The sequence below is a fragment of the Sinohyriopsis cumingii genome, chromosome 7 (assembly GCF_028554795.1).
Source record: "Sinohyriopsis cumingii isolate HCF-2022 chromosome 7, ASM2855479v2, whole genome shotgun sequence".
In the NCBI taxonomy this organism is placed as follows: Eukaryota; Metazoa; Mollusca; class Bivalvia; order Unionida; family Unionidae; genus Sinohyriopsis; species Sinohyriopsis cumingii.
Genome location: NC_142967.1, coordinates 16,860,230 through 16,879,752, shown reverse-complemented (window position 1 = coordinate 16,879,752; position 19,523 = coordinate 16,860,230). Strand labels below are relative to the sequence as shown.

Genomic DNA, 19,523 nt, shown 5'->3' with positions numbered 1-19,523 from the left:
TCTTTTATAGTATGAAAGTCAAGGTCCTATGTCAGAACGGGTCGTGGGGGTAATCTAAGGCAATTTTGTCATTTGGTATGATTTTCTTTTTTCCGTCCGATTTTTTTTCCAACATCAAACACGCGTCGAGTACAGGCCCGGCCCAAGGGTAAAGCGAACGAGGCAACCGCCTTGGGCCCCGCGCTTTCAGAAAATCAACTCCGCAATGCATTTTTTGTGTGTGTGCTTTAGGGTCCCGCTCATCCTAGGGCCGGGCCTGGTCGAGCGCAATTGGCCAACCTTTGAGCATGAGTAATTTAAGCAGTCTAAAGATAATGTAAGACAAAAACCTGATTGTTGAATAAAGTGCTATTTATTGCTTATAGTCGGTAAAGTAGTTCCAACGAGCTAGTGTTTCTTATTACGCAATGCATGCTTCGACTTCAAATATAATTTGTCTCTGTCTTGTAGCAAAGAGGAGTCTTTTCTCGTTTTAAACCCATCCGCCGCTTTTGAAACACACCGGAACTTGCGAAGTTTGCAAACCAGACAAGAAGTTTCATATCATTAACAAATAAACCAACATAAATACAAATTCAGATTATAATGAGATTATTCTTCTACAAAATTTTTCATTTTGTTTGTAATCAACTGCTCACACACAAAATTTTATGGAGTCTTAGTTTTGTTTTTCTTACCTAATGTAGTAATGATATAAGCGGTTACTTGGGACGCCATTTTGTGGATTTTACGATTTCAAACGTGCAGTTCACGTTGGAATATTTTGGTGTTGAAGTGAAGAACACCAAAGATGGCAGATGCTGCTGCTAGATCGTTACAGTACGAGTATAAAGCGGTAAGATTTATCACAAAGTAATGTTTTTTGAATGACAAAGCTGATAGTTATGGGAATGTACATGGGCTCGTGCCGTAGCTTAAAATTTGCTTTTTAAACGTAAGACATCTACTCTGATATTATTGTTTTGGTCGACTTCTTAGTGTCTAAATAAACGGCGTTGTTTAGCGTGTTCCCAGGTCGACTGACTATACTTCTAAATCATGTTATATTTTTCATGATGTTTCTAATGTCGGTGTTGTATTCATGCTGATTTGTACCACAAATTGTAGTCCTACACACGGGTGCTCGACGCGAACTTGATATTGAGAAGAAAAAAAAACAATAATCTGAAGGGGGAAAAAAATCATACAGAGTGACAAAAATACCTTAGATTACCCCTATGACCCGTTCTAACATAGGACCCTCTCTATCACACAGGGGCTCGTATCATCGCTTAAAATTGACCTGTCATACATGTACTATATAATAACTACAAGGGAGGACACTTCTCTCCTTTCTCGCGCGACCCATTTATAAATAAACGCTGTTATTTCAAGCCACATTTCGCGTAGCATAATAAATTTGGTACCGATGTTTAGCTCAGGCATTCAGCTGTGTATCCCTATCAAAAGTTTGACTTAATATCATACCTTTAAGGAATGCCAAATTATTTTCCCATGGTACCGCTCTACATGTACCTGATCGCGCCCGCCTAATATGCAAAAACAATGCCCTGAATGGAATACTACCTTCTCATTGGCCAACTGAAAATAAGTTATAAATAAATACAGGAAATCATTTTGTTTTAACCAATGAGAGGACTGTATTCCATTCAGTGCATTGTTCTTGCATATTAAGCGGGCGTGATCAGGTACATGTCGAGTGGTACTGTGGGAAAATTGCCTAATAAAAAAATGAATGCCATCAATAGGTCCGATATGCATGGTTCATAAATCACCAAAATAGAATCACACAGGAGCTTATTTGACCCAATGAATACATTGCTTTCAGTGCAAGACCATGACTTGAATCTCTTTGATATAAGAGCAGTTGGAATAGCCCCATTTCTATTCTGTTGCTTATTATTTAAGTTGTAGTAATAATTATAAATGATGCACTGAAAAAAATGTTAAGATAAAGGCTTGCTGACAGATGAAACTTGGTGAGTCAGGTAATAAATGTCAAGTGTATGAGCAGCATTTTCCAAAGTTTCCACATTTTACAGATCAAGATAGATCTTGACGTCACTATGATGCAGTTATTGAGCTCTTCTATTAATATGAACTGTCTAATGTTATGGTAATCTTAATCAACATTTCTGGCTGAGCACCACCTTGCTGATTTGACTGGTTTGTCCAGTTTCTTTTCTAGAGAGTCTAAACCTTTATCAGTATGCCTCAGGTACCAGCTTATAACCCTTCAAATCCATTCATTTAACCACATGGTAATCAGCAATCATTTTTTTTTTTTTATATACCAATATTGAAGTGTTGACTTTAGGAGATTCATCAGTAAGTACACTTTGTAATAATAAAGTCAAATGCTCTGTTGGCAGTTTGAAGTTTTCAGAAATTGTGTGTCCAATTCTTTTAAAGTGGGGAATTAATATACTATTTCTGGCAACATCTAAATCTGACTGTAAAGGGGAAGGGAGTGCTGCCAGTTCAAATTCTTTTAATCTGTATTTAATTTTTCTCATCTTTTTTCACCCTGCTTCTCATGTTTCTCTATCTGCATTTATATTTCTTTTCTCTTCCTCGCTGTACCTTCCTTTCCCCATTCTAGACTTGTTTTTTCTCTATCCTCTCTCACTGCATTTGCATTTGCCTCCTTTTCCTCTGAATTTTGCATTTCCAATAAAGTCTTAAAAAAATAACTGGATAAGTAAGTTAATGAACTCAGTTTTACCATTCTTCTTTTTTGTTTTTCCAGAACTCAAATCTTGTACTTCAAGCCGATAGGTCTTTAATAGATCGGCGTGGTCGAGATGAACCTACAGGTGAAGTTCAGACCCTTGCTGGGAAATTGCTAGGCACCAGAATGGGAGATAAGGCACAGCGAACCCGGCCACCTCAAATGGAAGAAAGAAAAAACAAGTATGCATATTTTTATCAGAATTTTGAGTTCAGTTAGTATTCCAGCTAGTCTTCAAAATAACAGTGTGATAGGGTACTGAGGAGGACAGAAATTACAACACTTCTGATCTCATTTCATTTCAACATGATTCAGAGCAACCGATAATCTAATAATATTACAAAACATAGCTGTGAAGTCAGTTGTTTTAAGTTACAAAAGTTATGTTTCCAGGAAAATAACTAAAATCAGAGAAATTTGACAAGTTGCATTTCACAAATTCATAAAGTGTGTAAAGTACTCAAGAGTTCTGTGCAACATGCATAGATTTAGTTTACAACTTTTTATATGTTGTATGTTTAACTGTTCCTAACTAAAAGGTAACACACAGACATGGCAAGTCGGTAATTTTTTAAGATCAGCCTAAAAACAACTTACTGCATGTTGAGGTCGAAATAAGCATATAATAGAATAAGATGGTATATGATGGTAGATTTGAAATTCATTTAAAACTTTGACAACAATTTTCTTTCCAGCGGTTAATAATATTAGAGAAGCAAATAATTTATTTAAAGTATTTATTTTGGGAAATATTGTTCTGCACTGATCATAAGTAATTGATCTCAATTTAGGTTCATGGAACTGTTCTTTTGACTTAAATGAATGCAAATATTGGGGATATTAATATGGTGTTTTGATTGGCTATGATTTTGGAATTTAAATTTTGAGACTAGAGTTTTGGATAAAGTATCAGATGGTAAATTAAAGATAATTCTTGTTGCTCATTTTTTAAAGTTTGTGGATTGTTTCAATATTGCCATCAGTTGTATTTTCCCAAGAGGAAGAATTAGTGCATTGTAAGATAATTTCCATTAGTTGAATGGTAGATAACTTATTATTCTCTGTAGAATATAAATACTTGAAATTGGTGTTAATCATAGAGCTCCAATATTTAATTTGATATAAATTTTCACCCAATGTTTGGTTCAAAATTGCAACACTAGAATCAGTGTTAAGCAAAGTAGTATCGTCAGCATATTTATCAGTTTTTTGAATGTTGTACATACAGAGGCAAGTCATTTTTAAACAATATGAATAATACAAGCAGTAAGATAGATCCCAGTGGAACTCCTTTGTTGATGGACATCAGCACTCATTTGATGTTACTAATAACAGTATGATGGCTTCTTCATATAGTTATGATCTGAACCATGAGAGTGATAAGTGAAAACAGAAGTATATTTTAGTTTCCAAGCAAGTATATTATTCCAACCCAAGTCAGATGCCTTCTTAAAATCAGGGTATAGTGTTCAAACCAATTCTACATTGCAAGCAGTCATTCAGCATTGAGTTTTGTTAGCGCAGACTGACAGGATTGGTTTTGACTAAATCCAGATTTGGATGGATGAATTAAATGGTACTTTGATAGATGACCAGTGTTTGCCTTTGCCCTTATTTGAAACCCTAAATGTGTCATCCATCCCCCCTCCCCGGTTTTGACACCAAGGTATGCTCTTTACTGAATCCGACACCAAGGAGATTTTTTACTCACAATCTTGCATCCCTATGGGATACATTTGTCTAAATCCGATAAAAAGTTACAACTTGATCCCTTTATACAACTAATGCCATCATAGTATTCCTGATATTTGCATTGTATTGTTATAGTTTGATACCCTTATATGTCAAGCACAATGATATTTTTCTAGCGGAAAATTTACAATAGTAATATTTTCGTTATTCTCTGAGGCGGCAAAAGAGAGATGAAGCCCAGAGAGATATGCTTAAGATGAAGGGAGCCTCTCTACTTTCTGAGGGAGTGACAGATATGGTTGGAATTTTGTATCGACCTAAAACCCCAGAGACGAGACAGACTTATGAAATTCTTCTCAGCTTTATGCAAGCTGCCATTGGAGATCAGGTATTTTTACTTTTTAATAATTTGCATATAGTAGCACAAATTTTTACATATAGTAGCACAAGTTTTTAAGCTTGTTTAGATTTACTGAATCTGATTCCAAAAATATGCTCCAAAAGTATAACCTTTTAAGGATAAAGATACAAAGTTTTTACATCAGTGTCAGATACAAATATTTACAGAGTTTATCTGACTGTCAGGTATAAATATTTACAGAGTTGACATCACTGTCAGGTACAGATATTTGCATAGTTTACATTCTTATCAGATACAGATATTTACAGAGTTTATCTCACTGCCAGATACAAATATTTACATAGCTTATATTCTTGTCAGATACAAATATTTGCATAGTTTACATTTTTGTCAGATACAGATGTTTACAGCGTTTACATCACTGTCAGATACAAATATTTACAAGAGTTTATCTTATTGTCAGGTACAAATATTTACATACTTTACATCACTGTCAGATACAGATATTTACATACTTTACATCAGTCAGGTACAAATATTTACAGAGCTTATCTCACTGTCAGATACAAATATTTACATACTTTACATCACTGTCAGAAGGGGCCCCGAGTGGTCTAAAGCGGTCTCCATTACGGATCACTTCCATCTCACCTCTGTCTGCATGGGTTCAAGTCTAGGATTCGGCCAATGGGGGTATGTGAGAAAGCTTGCCAATAGCTTCTCATGGGTAGGTGGTTCTTCTGGGGGTTTTCTTGGCTTCTTTCTCCACCATTAATGCTGGCCGCCATGCATAGCCTATCATGTACTGAAAAATGTCGTTAAACTCCACAACAACAACATCACTGTCAGATACAATATTTACATACTTTACATTCTTATCAGATACAAATATTTACATACTTCACAGCCTTGTCAGATACAAATATTTACATAGTTTACATTCTTGTCAGATACAGATATTTGCATAGTTTACATTCTTGTCAGATACAAATATTTGCATACTTTACATTCTTGTCAGATACAAATATTTACAGAGTTTATCTCACTGTCATGTATAAATATTTACATACTTTACATCACTGTCAGATGCATATATTTACAGAGCATCAAAGCTTACAAATCAATAAAATCCATAGTATTTAATGATGAAGCATTGTGTCACTGTATCATTATTCTTGTCTTAACTAAGCATTTCAAAATATACTTTTTGTCCATGAATCTATTTCACTGTCAGAACTGGTTAAGTATGAAGTATTTGTGGCAGTAAAACTCTAGATAAACTATGGTATATATTGATTTTAGTTAACTCTTGATGATCCTTACTATCGTCATTGTCATCATCATCATCACCTTCATGATTATTATTATTGCACTGGCAAAATATGAGGAATGAAAACTCCACAGAAAAACTTAAGAACATCAAACCTACTGTTTATGAACAGTTTCCATGAGCAGTGTCCACTATATAGGAAAAAAAATCATGTGATGAGGTGCCTTTGTGCCAGTCACATACCTGACTCGTGCATACCTCCTTAAGGGTGAACCACAACCAAACTCTGTACCGTGCCTGTGTCCACTGATAATGGAGCACATTCTTGTCAGGTGTGTCAATTTCCACTGTGTGAGATGGAAGATTTTGATGTGAACTGGTAAAGATACTGTATAAGGATGAACTTTTTAATGGCATGAAGTTTACAAGATACTGGATTCCTGGGGATCCTGGAATCCAGGAGAAGTTTTGCAGTTAAAAAATAAATTTCAAGGGCCTTGAATAATCGTGGAATTTTTATTTTAAAAAAATAATTAAAAAATTTCAATGTTTTGGAAGCCTTGGTATTTCTGACAGTGGAGTTGATTGATAACTGCTAATTTCATAGAGAGATATTTGTGCAGCTAACTTTTGCATTTATTGAAATGAACCTTTCGTTGGCACTACATAGCAGGTTTTGTGCTGATGTGCATTAAAACTAACACATACATTTGGTATTATTACAGCCTCGTGATATTTTGTGTGGAGCTGCAGATGAGGTATTGATTGTGCTGAAGAATGAAAAGATGCGTGAAAAGGAGAAAAAGAAAGAGGTTGAGAACCTCTTGGGACCACTAGCAGAGGAGAGGTTTGCTCTTCTTGTGAACCTTGGCAAGAAAATCACTGACTGGGGTCAGGATGAAAAAATGCAAACAGGTAATTTTTTTTTTTATCTTCATACATATGCAATGCTTACTTGGATAGAAATAGAGGAGTTCCACGTGTTCCTAATAACCTCCATCTGCCTCCTCTCTACCTCTTTCTCATGAAGACCAGAGTAAGCCATTAAATATGTTCTCTCAATACCTGATATTCAAGGTTTTTATCTGTCGGTAAAGTAATTGATATCCAAACTTTGAAGTCAGTTAGCAACATGCCCATTGAATACCTAAGAATATATTCATCTTAAAAAGTGCTTGTTTTTGGTGAAAATGCTCTTTTCTCAGTCTGCAGCTGGAGTTGGTAACTTTCTGAAACAGAGAGCATTGTAGACTCCTTCTGGGAATAGAAGGGATTGTCCTGAGATAAAGAGGAGGAAGAGGGACCCTTCTTGCTTCCTTTTTAAGTGTAGCAACTTCCCCCCCCCCCCCCAACACCACCAAGTTCACACTGCATCTTGCCCAAAGCAACAAGGCAGTTGTCTGTATATATACACTTGGTACATGATACGCGGGTGGGGTGGTTGTCATATTTTGCTGCTTATGCCCATATTTATCCACACCCTGCAACATAATATAGACTGAATGATAACTACAAAATAAAAATTGGAACTGGAACCAAAAATTATAGAATATAGTTACCAAAATGCCTATTACTAATACAAGGGATAAATCTACTGCAGTTTGTAGCAGGTAAGTATTACGTTGAGATATTAACTTCCTTTTTCTATACCAGACCTCCTTATTAATAAATGATATTTCTTGGCCACTTGTGTTGGTTGATAAATTATGCATAGTGAATTAAAAAAAAACATTTTTATTTTAAATTATTATTCCTTTGTAGTCTAGAACAAATTGAATTTTATTTGATAATTGTGTTAACTCTTTGTTTAATGGAAGTGACATGCAAAGGACTGAATTATAGTGTGATCTGAACTAGTCTAGTTGGGTGCCCAAATTTTTTGAAATTTTTTTCACCCCTGATATTTGTCAGGCCCTCAAAATGTGTTTTTAGTCGGCCAACTGTCTCTTATTGTCCCCACTGGTAAAAGAGAAGAAAAAATATCATGGTAAATATATATAATGTTTAAAAGATGAAAAACCAATCCATCTACCCTAATTTTAAACCAGTTCAATAGGGAAAAAGGTTTTTTTTCTCAGGCATTACACCTCGAACAAGTTTTGAATGATACCTTTTAAGGTTCGCTTATATTTAATCCTCTAGTTTAGTTGCATCCTTCATGTCACAAGATGAGATTTTTTTTGGAAAAGAATTCTTCCATAAAAATGATTTCACAGGTTTTCATTCTGATAGTTCATTATCCATTGATTGTTACATTTTACACAGTGTCTGGATCCCTAATCTTTTGTTTTTTTGTCACATTTTTGCAGATGAGAACATTGATGAAACATATGGAGTAAATGTTCAGTTTGAGGAGTCAGAAGACGAGGTAATAATTTTTTTTTATTTTGAAAATCGTATAATGCAGGACATTTCTCATATGTATAAACACTTGGACTAGATTTTATGTACTTTTTTTAAGAGGGAATGGTTGGTATTGTAATCTATATGCATGTAATTTTAGCATGACATTTAGACCTTTTGGAAGCAATAATTTTCACATTGATCGGGTTCTAAATAACATAAAGGTGGAAAAATTCAACAGGTGTTGGAGGGAAGTTGGGTACCGAGGCACTTTATTTGAGAGAAAGAGGTAAGTTATTTGTCATCAACTGTTCTCAGTGATAAAGATTGAAGTTCAAAATTTGAATTTGATTATTAGATTGGAGGAGAGGGAATGTGTTTTGCTCTGACTCATGCCCACCTGCCTGTGATTTTATTTAATGTCTCAGATGTCCTTCTGTAGATGAATAATTATCAGTTTGAGAATTAGAACTCATCATTTATTCAGGTTGCTAATGCTTTGCATAAGACAGTGCTTGCTGGCTGTGCAGTGCTATTTAAATTACCACCTAATCCAAATTTACAAAATCTGAAATTAAGATAACTGTTAAATCTCATTAACGTGCCCTTTTCAAGCCATTTCAATGTTGGAAGTTCTGGATTAAGTAAATTTGACAGTATTTTTGGGGGCACCAGCTTTCAGGTGGCTGAGATAGGCATGTAGCTTTTTAGGTGCATAAAATGATCATGATAACAACAGGAGTACATGCGTATTCTTAATAATGTAACAAACGACTTTTGATACTGATGATATTCTTGTGGTTTCCTTTTATCTATTAGATTGCTGCTTATGTCTATTGCAATAAAATAGTGCCATTAATGATTTCAGTGATAATTAAATTAAATTGCTTTTGTACTTCATTAAAGTATCATTGGTCTTCTTTCTTTTGCTTTCTTTTGCTTTTAATTTCTCAGCACACATTCTCTATGAAACATAATTGTGATAAAAGTGTCTGTTTTCCTACCTATTCCACATTTGAATGAAAATAATCCATGCTTAAGAATTTACAAAACAATCCTGCTGAATGGTCCTCCTGAGATGAATAGCTCAGGACATTTTCACACTTAATTTGGATCATTATTTCACATTTAAGTTTTTATTGTGAACAAACTTTAAAAAGTTCAGAAGCAAAGAAGCCAATGTGGCAGCATTGAGTGAATTCGAATTTGTACTGTAATGTATTCTGTGTACTACAGGATGATGCTGATGTATATGGAGAGATCAAGGAAGAAGAAGAGGAGGAAAATGAGGGAGAGGAGGCAGAATTAGATGTTACACTTCAAGCAAATGTAAGAAATTAATTAAAACATGACACGACATACCTCTGAAAATTTCTTTTGTGCATTATTTTTGTCTACTGTATGACTAAGTACTGGTTCACCTTTACAAAGTAAAGGTAAGCTGTTGCAGTACTCTGGTGTCAGCATCCATATGAACAAAAGCATGTACATATTTACATCCTTACTGAATGGATGGGATTCTTTCTTCATATTTCCTAGTCTGCAGTTTTGGAGTAAGTTTCATAGCACCTACCCCCTGGGAATGGGGTTGAGTAGTAGGCTGACTTTAAACAATTTATATAGTTGTACATTCTACATTCGGTTCAGAATTTTTGCACACAGTTTAAATAATGGTAACGTTTAACTCATGATACCTGGTGAGGAGGTACATCTTGCTGAGTATTAAGCCATCAAAAGTAGTTCACTAACCTATATTTCATGCTTTACTGACTTTGGTTAAATTTTTATTATTTAAGTTTATTTCTCATGTTCTGTTCATCCCAGAATCATCAAACTTGATGGTGATTGTGTGATTCTGTATTAGTATCACACCATTACCACAAATTTAATGAAAGGTCACTTTGACCTATGTTTCACATTTTACTGGTTTATGATAAATTTTTAACTCGACTGGTAAAGGCCATGTGCGTTTATGGTTTTGCAATGCATTCATAGTACATTGTCTGTCAGGTATCCGTTCATTAACAATTGCTTGTTACCAGTCTGTAGTTCATATTTCTAATCCAGTGTCAATCAGACATGGAATATGGAGTCCATATTTCTGATAAAATGTCAGTTAAACTTGGAATATAGGTTTATATCATCAGAATCGCATATGAGTTTGATAATGAGCAAGATTTGTCTAGAATCTAATTGCCTAACTGTGTTTACAACTCTGGAGGCCATGTTTTTTATCAGAGTACATATTTATCATTATATCTTTGATGAGTGTAATAATGCATACTGATAGAGTGATCTTGCATCAGACTGGCTGTCAGTCAGGCATCCATTCATCAAAAATTGCTTGTTACCAGTCTTGAGTTCATATTTAGCCTTTGTTAACCATGTTATGATTTGAGATGTTGCCTATCTTGATGCTATATTTCTGATCTTATTTTGATAAATCATGCAGTCATTGTTGGTTTATATTCATTAAGGTTTTGGATGTATTTGATAACGAGCTAGATTTGTGCATACTAACGAGGTAATCTTGCATCTCATTGGCTTACACATGAGAACCTTCAGAGTGTGGGGACATATTTCTCAGTATCAGCAGTTCCTTCCATCAATGTCTCAAAACTCCTGTCAACTATTTTAAAATAAACAAAAATGATACAATGATTTCCTGATCTGACAGCATACACCATCCATGTCCATGCTAATACTACTGTTTTGTTATTACTATGCCTCATCTTCTGACACTTGCATGCTGTTTTGTTATTAGTACAGTCTCGTAACCTGACACTTTCAGGCTGTTTGGTTATTAGTTGCAGTCTCATAACCTGACACTTGCATGCTGTTTGGTTATTAGTACAGTCTCGTAACCTGACACTTTCAGGCTGTTTGGTTATTAGTTGCAGTCTCATAACCTGACACTTGCATGCTGTTTGGTTATTAATACAGCCTTATAACCTGACACTTGCATGCTGTTTGGTTATTAATACAGTCTCATAGTCTGCTGCATGCCATTTGGTTACTATTAGGGCCTCATAACCTGACAGTACATGCTGTTTGGTTATTAGTTATTTTTTTAAAATCTCTCCCATAACCTGGCTGGTTTTAGGGGTGCCACTGCTGACTTTGCAACTTTCTGTCTCCATTTTGCCCTGTTCTCCACTGCTTTCTGGAACTTTGCAAGGTCCATGTCTGTCCACTGTTTGGTGTTTTCATCCCGTATCTCTGTCTGCATTGTTTTGTTCTTTCCTCTCACTGTGCCCAGTAGGATTGTCATTTACAGGCCAGATGAGCATATGTGACCATACCATCTTAGTTTGCATGTTTTTATGTGGTCTAATTGCACCTTGGATTCTAATGCACGCCTTCTCATTAGAGATAGTGGTCTAAGTTTTATACAGGAAGTGATCTACTGTCACATGATTTTTCAGTATTCATCTGTTACCCTGTTTTGTTCAAGGTTACTTTCTCTTTGTGTGTGAATTGATAATATCTATGTTTAGCCTATGTTAACCATGTTATGATCTTGAACTTATGTCCAGCAATAATCATCAAAGAGAAATGTAAATGCAAGAAGCCGTTAAAAAGTGTCTGAAACTTTAAGAGTTCTTTACCTGACAACCACATTAATTGATAATTTGATTTCACTTCAGTATGTGAAATTACCAGAAATTGTTTGTCTTACAGTTGGCAGGTGGTGATGACATGTCCAAAAAGTCTGGTGACAAACTTCATCCTCGAGATATTGATGCCTTCTGGCTGCAGAGAAAGCTGAGCAAGTATTATCCTGATGATCCCACAATGGCACAGACCAAGGCAGGAGAAGTCCTGGAAATTCTTAAGGCAAGTCTCTGGTATATTGCTTTGTGTACAGTACACTTAATATTGTGTGCATTGTTTGCAGTGGAGCATGTTGATAACTAAATCTGATAGGTGTGTTTGATTAGATTTTCTTAATGTTACAGTGATTCAGATTGTACATCACAAAATTGACTTGACATAGACAAATGAAATATATTAGGCATGATTGAATTTATCTGTAGGATATCTGACTAGATTTTCATGCCCCTGAAGAAATTTCCTATTGTTAACAATGATTTTTGACTGTTTGGACATTGTGCACAAAAAAAACCCCACTCAACATGGAGAAAGGAGGAAGTTAGTGACAACTTCTGGAATCACTTATGTTCCAAATATCCAGTGTTGTTATTTTCTGTAATGTTTATTTTAGTATTTAGGTGTGAATGTGCAGAAAGTCCGACTTAAATCAATTTCAGAATAATCCACTTGCTGATCCTATCTTTATTGCTCCATGCAATTGTTTCTGCAAAAAAATATGTGAATGTTGTGAAAAACAGACTACAAATACATTTAATTTACTTGATTTTTCTGCAGAAAGATGCGTATGACCACTGTTGATCTATTTAACCTCCTGTTGAAAATTGTGTTAACATGTTTCCTTGAATGATGTATATGAACCCATCTTATGCAAAATTTTCTTGTATACAAATGAATTTTTATGCAGAAAGGTTTCATGGTAATTTCAAGTTCTATTGACCATAGACCAAATTAGCTTATGGGAATGCATGATGCCCATCATCAAACATCTATCCACCTGTGAGCAGAAATTTGTTATAACTAATACTCAGAAACTACTTTGAGGATTGCCATGAAACATTACACATACAATATCCAAAGGTCATGGTGGTTCAAAATGGAAATCATACTGATCTGATTTCCAGTATAGCAACCACATCATCCATCTTAAAAATTTTGTTGTCACTAATCCTGCTGAATGAAGAGTGATGTAAATCTGGGCTTTTGAACAGAGAACTTACAATGTCTAGTTTTGCAAAATGAAAATAGTTCTGCTTTTGGACATCTAATATGGCTGCCATGGTGGCCATATTGAAGATCTTGTTATTTCTACATTTTCTGAATGGATGGTTATTTCAACATGATGCTTTCACTAAAAGACTTTTTTTGATGTCTAGTTGGTCCCAAATGGAAATGGTGCCAATCTGATGTACCAAATGGCTACCTTTGACAGCCATCTAGAATTTCTTTTTATGGCATCTTCAAAACAGAAGGTCATATTGACATGGGCATTTCAGCAGACAGCTAATATGTTGTCATAGTACTGAATAAATGTGGTACCAATCTGATGGTCATCATGGCAGCCATCTTGACAATCTTATTATTGCTCTTTAGTGGAAACTCATAACATGAAGATTTCCACCACAAGACTAATTATGATATCTAGTTGGTCCTTACAGAAAACGATTCCCATCTGACCTCAAATATGGCTGCCCCAGTGAATATATTGAAGATGTAACCTTTAATTTTTAAGATTGGATGGTCAGATCAATGTGGGATTTTCACCAAAATTCTTATAATGTTATCTGCTTTGTCTTAAATGAAAATGTGGCCCATCTTATATCCACTATAGCTGCCACAATATGCAAATCTTGTCATTCAAGAATATGGTTTCAACACTCATCAGTTAAAAAGAAGAAATGGTCCTATCTTGAATTCCTGGTAATTCATTTTGGACAGGGGAGCAGCAGTGATGGCAATAGACTCTTGTTTACCCAGTTATATCAAGATTAATCAAACTTTGCTTTCAGTCTACACTAATGAATATTTTCTGATGTATATTAATGAGTAGTCTATTGTATTATTGTTTCCTTCCTCAGCATAGTGGCTTGTTATTAACTTGGACTTGAAATGTTTGATCGGTTTGAAACCTATTATGTCACATCTCACATTTCAAGGCTTTTAACTCCCAACACCTTGATATGAGTCTCTAGCAGTCTGTATAGTTTATGGGTATAGTATTCTAGCAATCTGACCTTTTAGTTAAATGAGCAGTGTATTTATTTCATTCTAATCTTTGTTTTCAGAAAGGTTGGTCAACCAGAAACACGTGATTTCCTTGTTTATGATTAATTCATTAAATACAGTGTATGTCAGACTCGTGTTAAGTGTGGATGTTGTTGCAGATTTCATAAACAAAATGCTCCCAGACAAATGATGTCATAAATTACTAGCCAAAAAGAAACGTTTATGAAAGTTTTGAAAGTTTGTTGAGTTTTTTATATATGTATGTTGTTGTTGCAAAGTGATTAGTATACCTGAAACAATTAATCAGTCTGCTCTGGTGTATGCTAGACACCAAACAAATCCATCAGTCTGCTCTGGTGTGTGGCAGTCACCAAACAAATCCTCCATTCTGCTCTGGTGTATGCCAGTCACCAAATAAATCCTCCATTCTGCTCTGGTGCCTGCCAAACATCAACAAATCATCATTCTTTGTATGCCAGACATGAAGAAAATCCCTCATTATACTTGGGGAATGTCAGACACAAAATAAATACGTAATTCTTCATGATTGTAGTTTTTGAACCCTATTAGCTGCTTAAGATATTTACAATGATTATATTTGCATTGAGCAGTGGAAGGTTTTGCAAGGTCATAAATATGTCTGTTGTTAAAATGTAATATTGTGTATCAAAGTGAAAATGAAAATATTTAATAATGAAACTAAAAAAAACCTATGCTAGTCATTAGTTTTTACAACTCGTTAAATAATTCATTTTATGATGTATGTCTTTGTACGATGCCCAGAGGTGGTGTTCGGCCATGTTTTGTTTTTTTAAAAACCTTGTATGCCCCTCAATATTTCAGTTCTTAACCAAGGATCCAAATTAGGGAAAATTCTGGGTGTGTGTAGGAGGTGAGTGGTACAGTGATGAAATATATAGTAGAAAATATTACAAGAAAGGAAAAATTTAGAAACTTGTGTGTTAGAATTTGTTTTTAATAATTAACTATTGTAACAGGAAGTTTGTTTGCTTACAGAACTCCAGTGATGATAGAGAGGTGGAAAATCAGTTGGTTTTTCTTCTTGGAGTGACATCTTTCGACTTCATCAAAGTCCTGAGGCAGCACAGACAAATGAGTAAGTCTGGATGTTGATATCATTTGAATAAGTGTTGAGCAGTGTTCACAATTTAGTTTCTTCAAAGGCAGAAAGTGTTTCTCTTTTCTCATTCTGACTGTTGAGCTGTGCCAGATGAACTTAAGTTGTTTTTCACTGGCCTTTTTTGAGGAAGAGTAAGAATTATTAACATAAGAATGTCATCTTATAGTCTGCATCTTTGTGGTGCTGATTTGCCATTTTGAAATGGAGGATTCTATAAATATTACATTAATCTGTATATTTTATCTAATTGGGAAAATGTAGAATGAAAGTGCAACATTTTGGGACATCAAACTCGTTATTGTGAAAGTGGCAAACAGGTGTGTTGAGGTGGTATTGTGTTGCTTTTGTATAAGGTACGCGAGTCTGACCCATGTTTCCTCCTGAAGGGTGAACCCCAACTGGAGTGAATGCCTTGTCAGGGTCCACTGACAATGGATTATATTCTTGCTGAGTGTATCAGCTTCCACACAGGGTGATCTCCAGATGGAGTGAATGCCTTGTCAGTGTCCACTGATAATGGATTGCATTCTTGCTGAGTGTATCAACTTCCATACATGGTGAACCTGGAGTGAGTGCCGTGTCAATGTCCACTTGCTGAGTGTATTGGCTTCCACACATTGAATCAGAAGATTTGATATCAACGTGATCACAAAGTTGTTTGATGATGTACCACCAGAGAAACTCATAAACCTGTCAAAACAATGTGGTTTAAATAAAAAATGTCAACCCTACTGATTTTATCTTGTTTTTTTTTGTATACCATATAAAGAGCTTGAATATCTTTTGTTCTTTTATTTAACTGGAATGTATATTTACTTGTATTTGGAATGTGTCATCTTCGTAACATTTGTGCAGTTTTTTTCCATTACATTTTTACAACCTAACTTTTACTCACTGCTGTAGAGTCATTATTGTACTGATGTGCCATTTAATCCCATAATACATTGATACACATTTCTCACAAAGAGCAGATTGCTACATGAGGCATGCACCAAAATTATCTAAAAGTCAGTAGAAAATTTAGTACAGAAGCATTGTATTGTTGATCAGCTTTTGTTTCATAGACAAAGGGTAGTTAATATAATAATCATCAAAATATGTGTAATTCTTTATATGTGAGCTCACTTTTTTAATTTGTTTTTCAGATGATGCAAACATCCATGCCTGGATGTAACAAAATTTAAACTTGAACATTGTATCATGTTCTTTAACATTGTATAATGCTTTTCGTTTCCAGTCCTGTATTGCACATTGCTTGCCCAAGCCCAAAATGAGACTGAGAAGAATCGAATTGTTGAGAAAATGGAGAGTGACCCAGAGTTGAAACCAATTCTGAATGCACTTCAAGTAACAGATAAAGAAGACATAGTCTCTGAGGAAAGATCTCGAAGGCAACAGGCAAGGCAGAACAGAATGGCGGCAGATATTGAGGCAATGGATGTGGATGATGAGGAGGTGATTTTCTTTTTTATTTAGGAAGGCAGTTAGATTTTGAATTTATGTCATGGATAAATATTTGTTTAAACTTTGGAATAATTCGGTTGCCATTATATTATCTAATTAAAGGTTTTTACTCCAATAAAGATTGTAATTGCTCTAAATAAGCAACAAAAATGCACACATTGTACAACAGATCTACTAAAATTACATAAAACAATTCAAACAGTTTATAGTAGAGTCTCTTGAAGCATTTAGTCCAAAGTTGTATGGGTATATCTTCAAGGTAGAGTTTTATTATGCAACACTTGATTCATTTAAACAGTTGGAGGAGAGGACCTGTTGACTGTTATGATTAACATGTGTGTGATTTGGAATTTTAGCATAGCTTTAAAAAAAGTTTCAGTCATATTGCTACAATGTCTGCAGTCTGCCAGTTTATAGTGATTTCTAGCACTGGGGCATCATGCCACAGACACATAACATCATGTCCCACCCAGTCACATTATCCTGACACCAGACCCACCAGTCCTAGCACAAACCTCTTAATACTGAATGCCAAGCAAAGCAACTGCTGGCACCATTTTTGTCTTTTGCAACTCGGCCAGGGTTTGAACCTGTGACCTCACGCATCAAAGACAGATGCTTTAACAACTTAGGCCACCAAAGCAGTCGCTATGATTACAGATTAGTTTTCATGAAAATACTGGATGCGGCTTAAGGTAACAATTTTATGAACAGAGTCTTTTCCTACCAAGATGCAGTATGCCAGATTTCTATCAATTTAGTAGCCTTTTCAGCACTATCAATAAAATGCTTGGCAGTTCTTTTTTGCATTAAATTCAAGCTTTTGAATGTTTATGAAGGAGGTTAAGCCTGCAAATTTGATGTGGTGATTAACTGTTTACAAGTAAGATGAAGCATTTGGATTTATGCTCACCATGGATAACAGATGAGAAATTATTAACAATAAAGGTTTGCATGTTAGAAACAAACATATGCATACAAAATTGTGTCTTTGACTTAGCCAGTTTATCCTTTGGTTGGTATAGAAGCATGGGCAAGGGTGTCAGCTGATAAGAAAACCATCCCCTCTCTCTGACCAGTAGGCTAGAAACTCAACCATTTCCCTCTATTTAACCATTAGGCTAGAAACTGATCTGATCAATAGGCTAGAAACTCGACCATTCCCCCTCTCTGACCATTAGGCTAGAACTCAACCATTCCCCCTCTCTGACCATTAGGCTAGAAACTTGCCCCATATCTGACCATTAGGTTAGAAACTGAACAATTTTCCCATCTATCTGGCCATTAGGATAGGCACTTGACCTTTCTCCCTCTCTGACCATTAGGCTAGAAACTTAACCATTCCCCCTCTCTGACCATTAGGCTAGGAACTTAACCATTCCCCCTCTCTGACCATTATGCTAGGAACTTAACCATTCCCCATCTATCTGGCCATTAGGATAGGCACTTGACCATTCTCCCTCTCTGACCATTAGGCTAGAAACTTAACCATTCCCCCTCTCTGACCATTATGCTCGGAACTTAACCATTCCCCCTCTCTGACCATTAGGCTAGGAACTTAACCATTCCCCCTCTCTGACCATTATGCTTACTGAACAGCTGAAAGCTGGTATAATGTGCATGCTGTATCTTCTACCACCTATGACAGTATTTATTTTGTAAGACATGTCTTTGTTGAATATGTCTGCCAGTTTCAGTAAAACATCCCATTGGTTGTTATGGCATTGTTTCCAGCTTATATTGACTTGATTAAAAAAATAAATTATGATGGAAACAGACCTAATGCTGGACATGTGCAAGGGATGCTTTTGTAGGATCTTCAGTGGATACTCAGTATAGTGTCTTAGAAAACTTTAAAATGTTACTTATCCAAGGTTCAGTTTAAAGCATGTTAATTAAAAGTAAATACTGTGAAGAAATTTCAGTATTTTCATTAAATGAGCCTAATGTATAATGAAAGTCATTGATACATACTTTAAGAAAAGAATTAACAGAAAAATCTTTCTAAATAATCCTCTTAAACAGGAGTTGCAAAATATTTAATTTATTCAAAAGGAAATTCCTGTCATTTACAGCCATATGCATGTTTTTACAGTTTACACATGAGCTGATTTTGTAGATGTTTAAACTAAATTAAGCTGTTTACATACGTAAGTGTTGCAGTCTTTTCTTACTTGTTGTGAACTTTTAAGGTATTATTATTGGCATGAACTATGGACTGTTGACTAAAATTATGGCTTTATCAATCAACTGATATACATTTGTGTCTAAAAGGGCTGAAATGGGACAAGTTCCAGGTAAATTGGACAAGTTCCAGACACTGTTTTGAATGGATAGGACAGGGCAGTCACCAAATTGGCCCAAAAATCAAATGCACCCACAGCCAGTCTTGGTCACTACACTGTTTGATACATTCTCAAAGACATAATAAATGTTTTGAAAATAAAGTATAGGAATTTATAGTATAAGGTGCTCACAAACTTTACAAATAAAATTATTTTAAAATGCAGTTAGCTCCAGATAAAAGTGTTAGATTTGCAATACATTAAAACATATTTAGTTGATATCACATATGTGACCTTGGAAACAAGAATCTCTGCATTTTAGAGTAAGATAAATTGTGGTTTTTGATATATTGATATGTGAATAATGTACCACCAAGAGAGTAATGATTTTTGCCATA

General features: G+C 35.2%; 1 protein-coding gene across 1 annotated transcript in view; it reads left to right on the top strand.

Moving 5' to 3' along the window:
- Nucleotides 1-680: 680 nt before the first annotated feature.
- Nucleotides 681-19,523, top strand: part of LOC149794782 (U5 small nuclear ribonucleoprotein 200 kDa helicase-like) — a 103,505-nt gene continuing 84,662 nt past the window's right edge. The window contains exons 1-9 of the mRNA XM_089964431.1: nt 681-835; nt 2,750-2,913; nt 4,640-4,811; nt 6,780-6,969; nt 8,364-8,422; nt 9,634-9,726; nt 12,079-12,234; nt 15,253-15,352; nt 16,614-16,831. Of these exons, the coding sequence (XP_089820557.1) occupies nt 791-835; nt 2,750-2,913; nt 4,640-4,811; nt 6,780-6,969; nt 8,364-8,422; nt 9,634-9,726; nt 12,079-12,234; nt 15,253-15,352; nt 16,614-16,831 (1,197 nt within the window). The 5' untranslated portion in view covers nt 681-790. The remainder of the gene's footprint in view (nt 836-2,749; nt 2,914-4,639; nt 4,812-6,779; nt 6,970-8,363; nt 8,423-9,633; nt 9,727-12,078; nt 12,235-15,252; nt 15,353-16,613; nt 16,832-19,523) is intronic.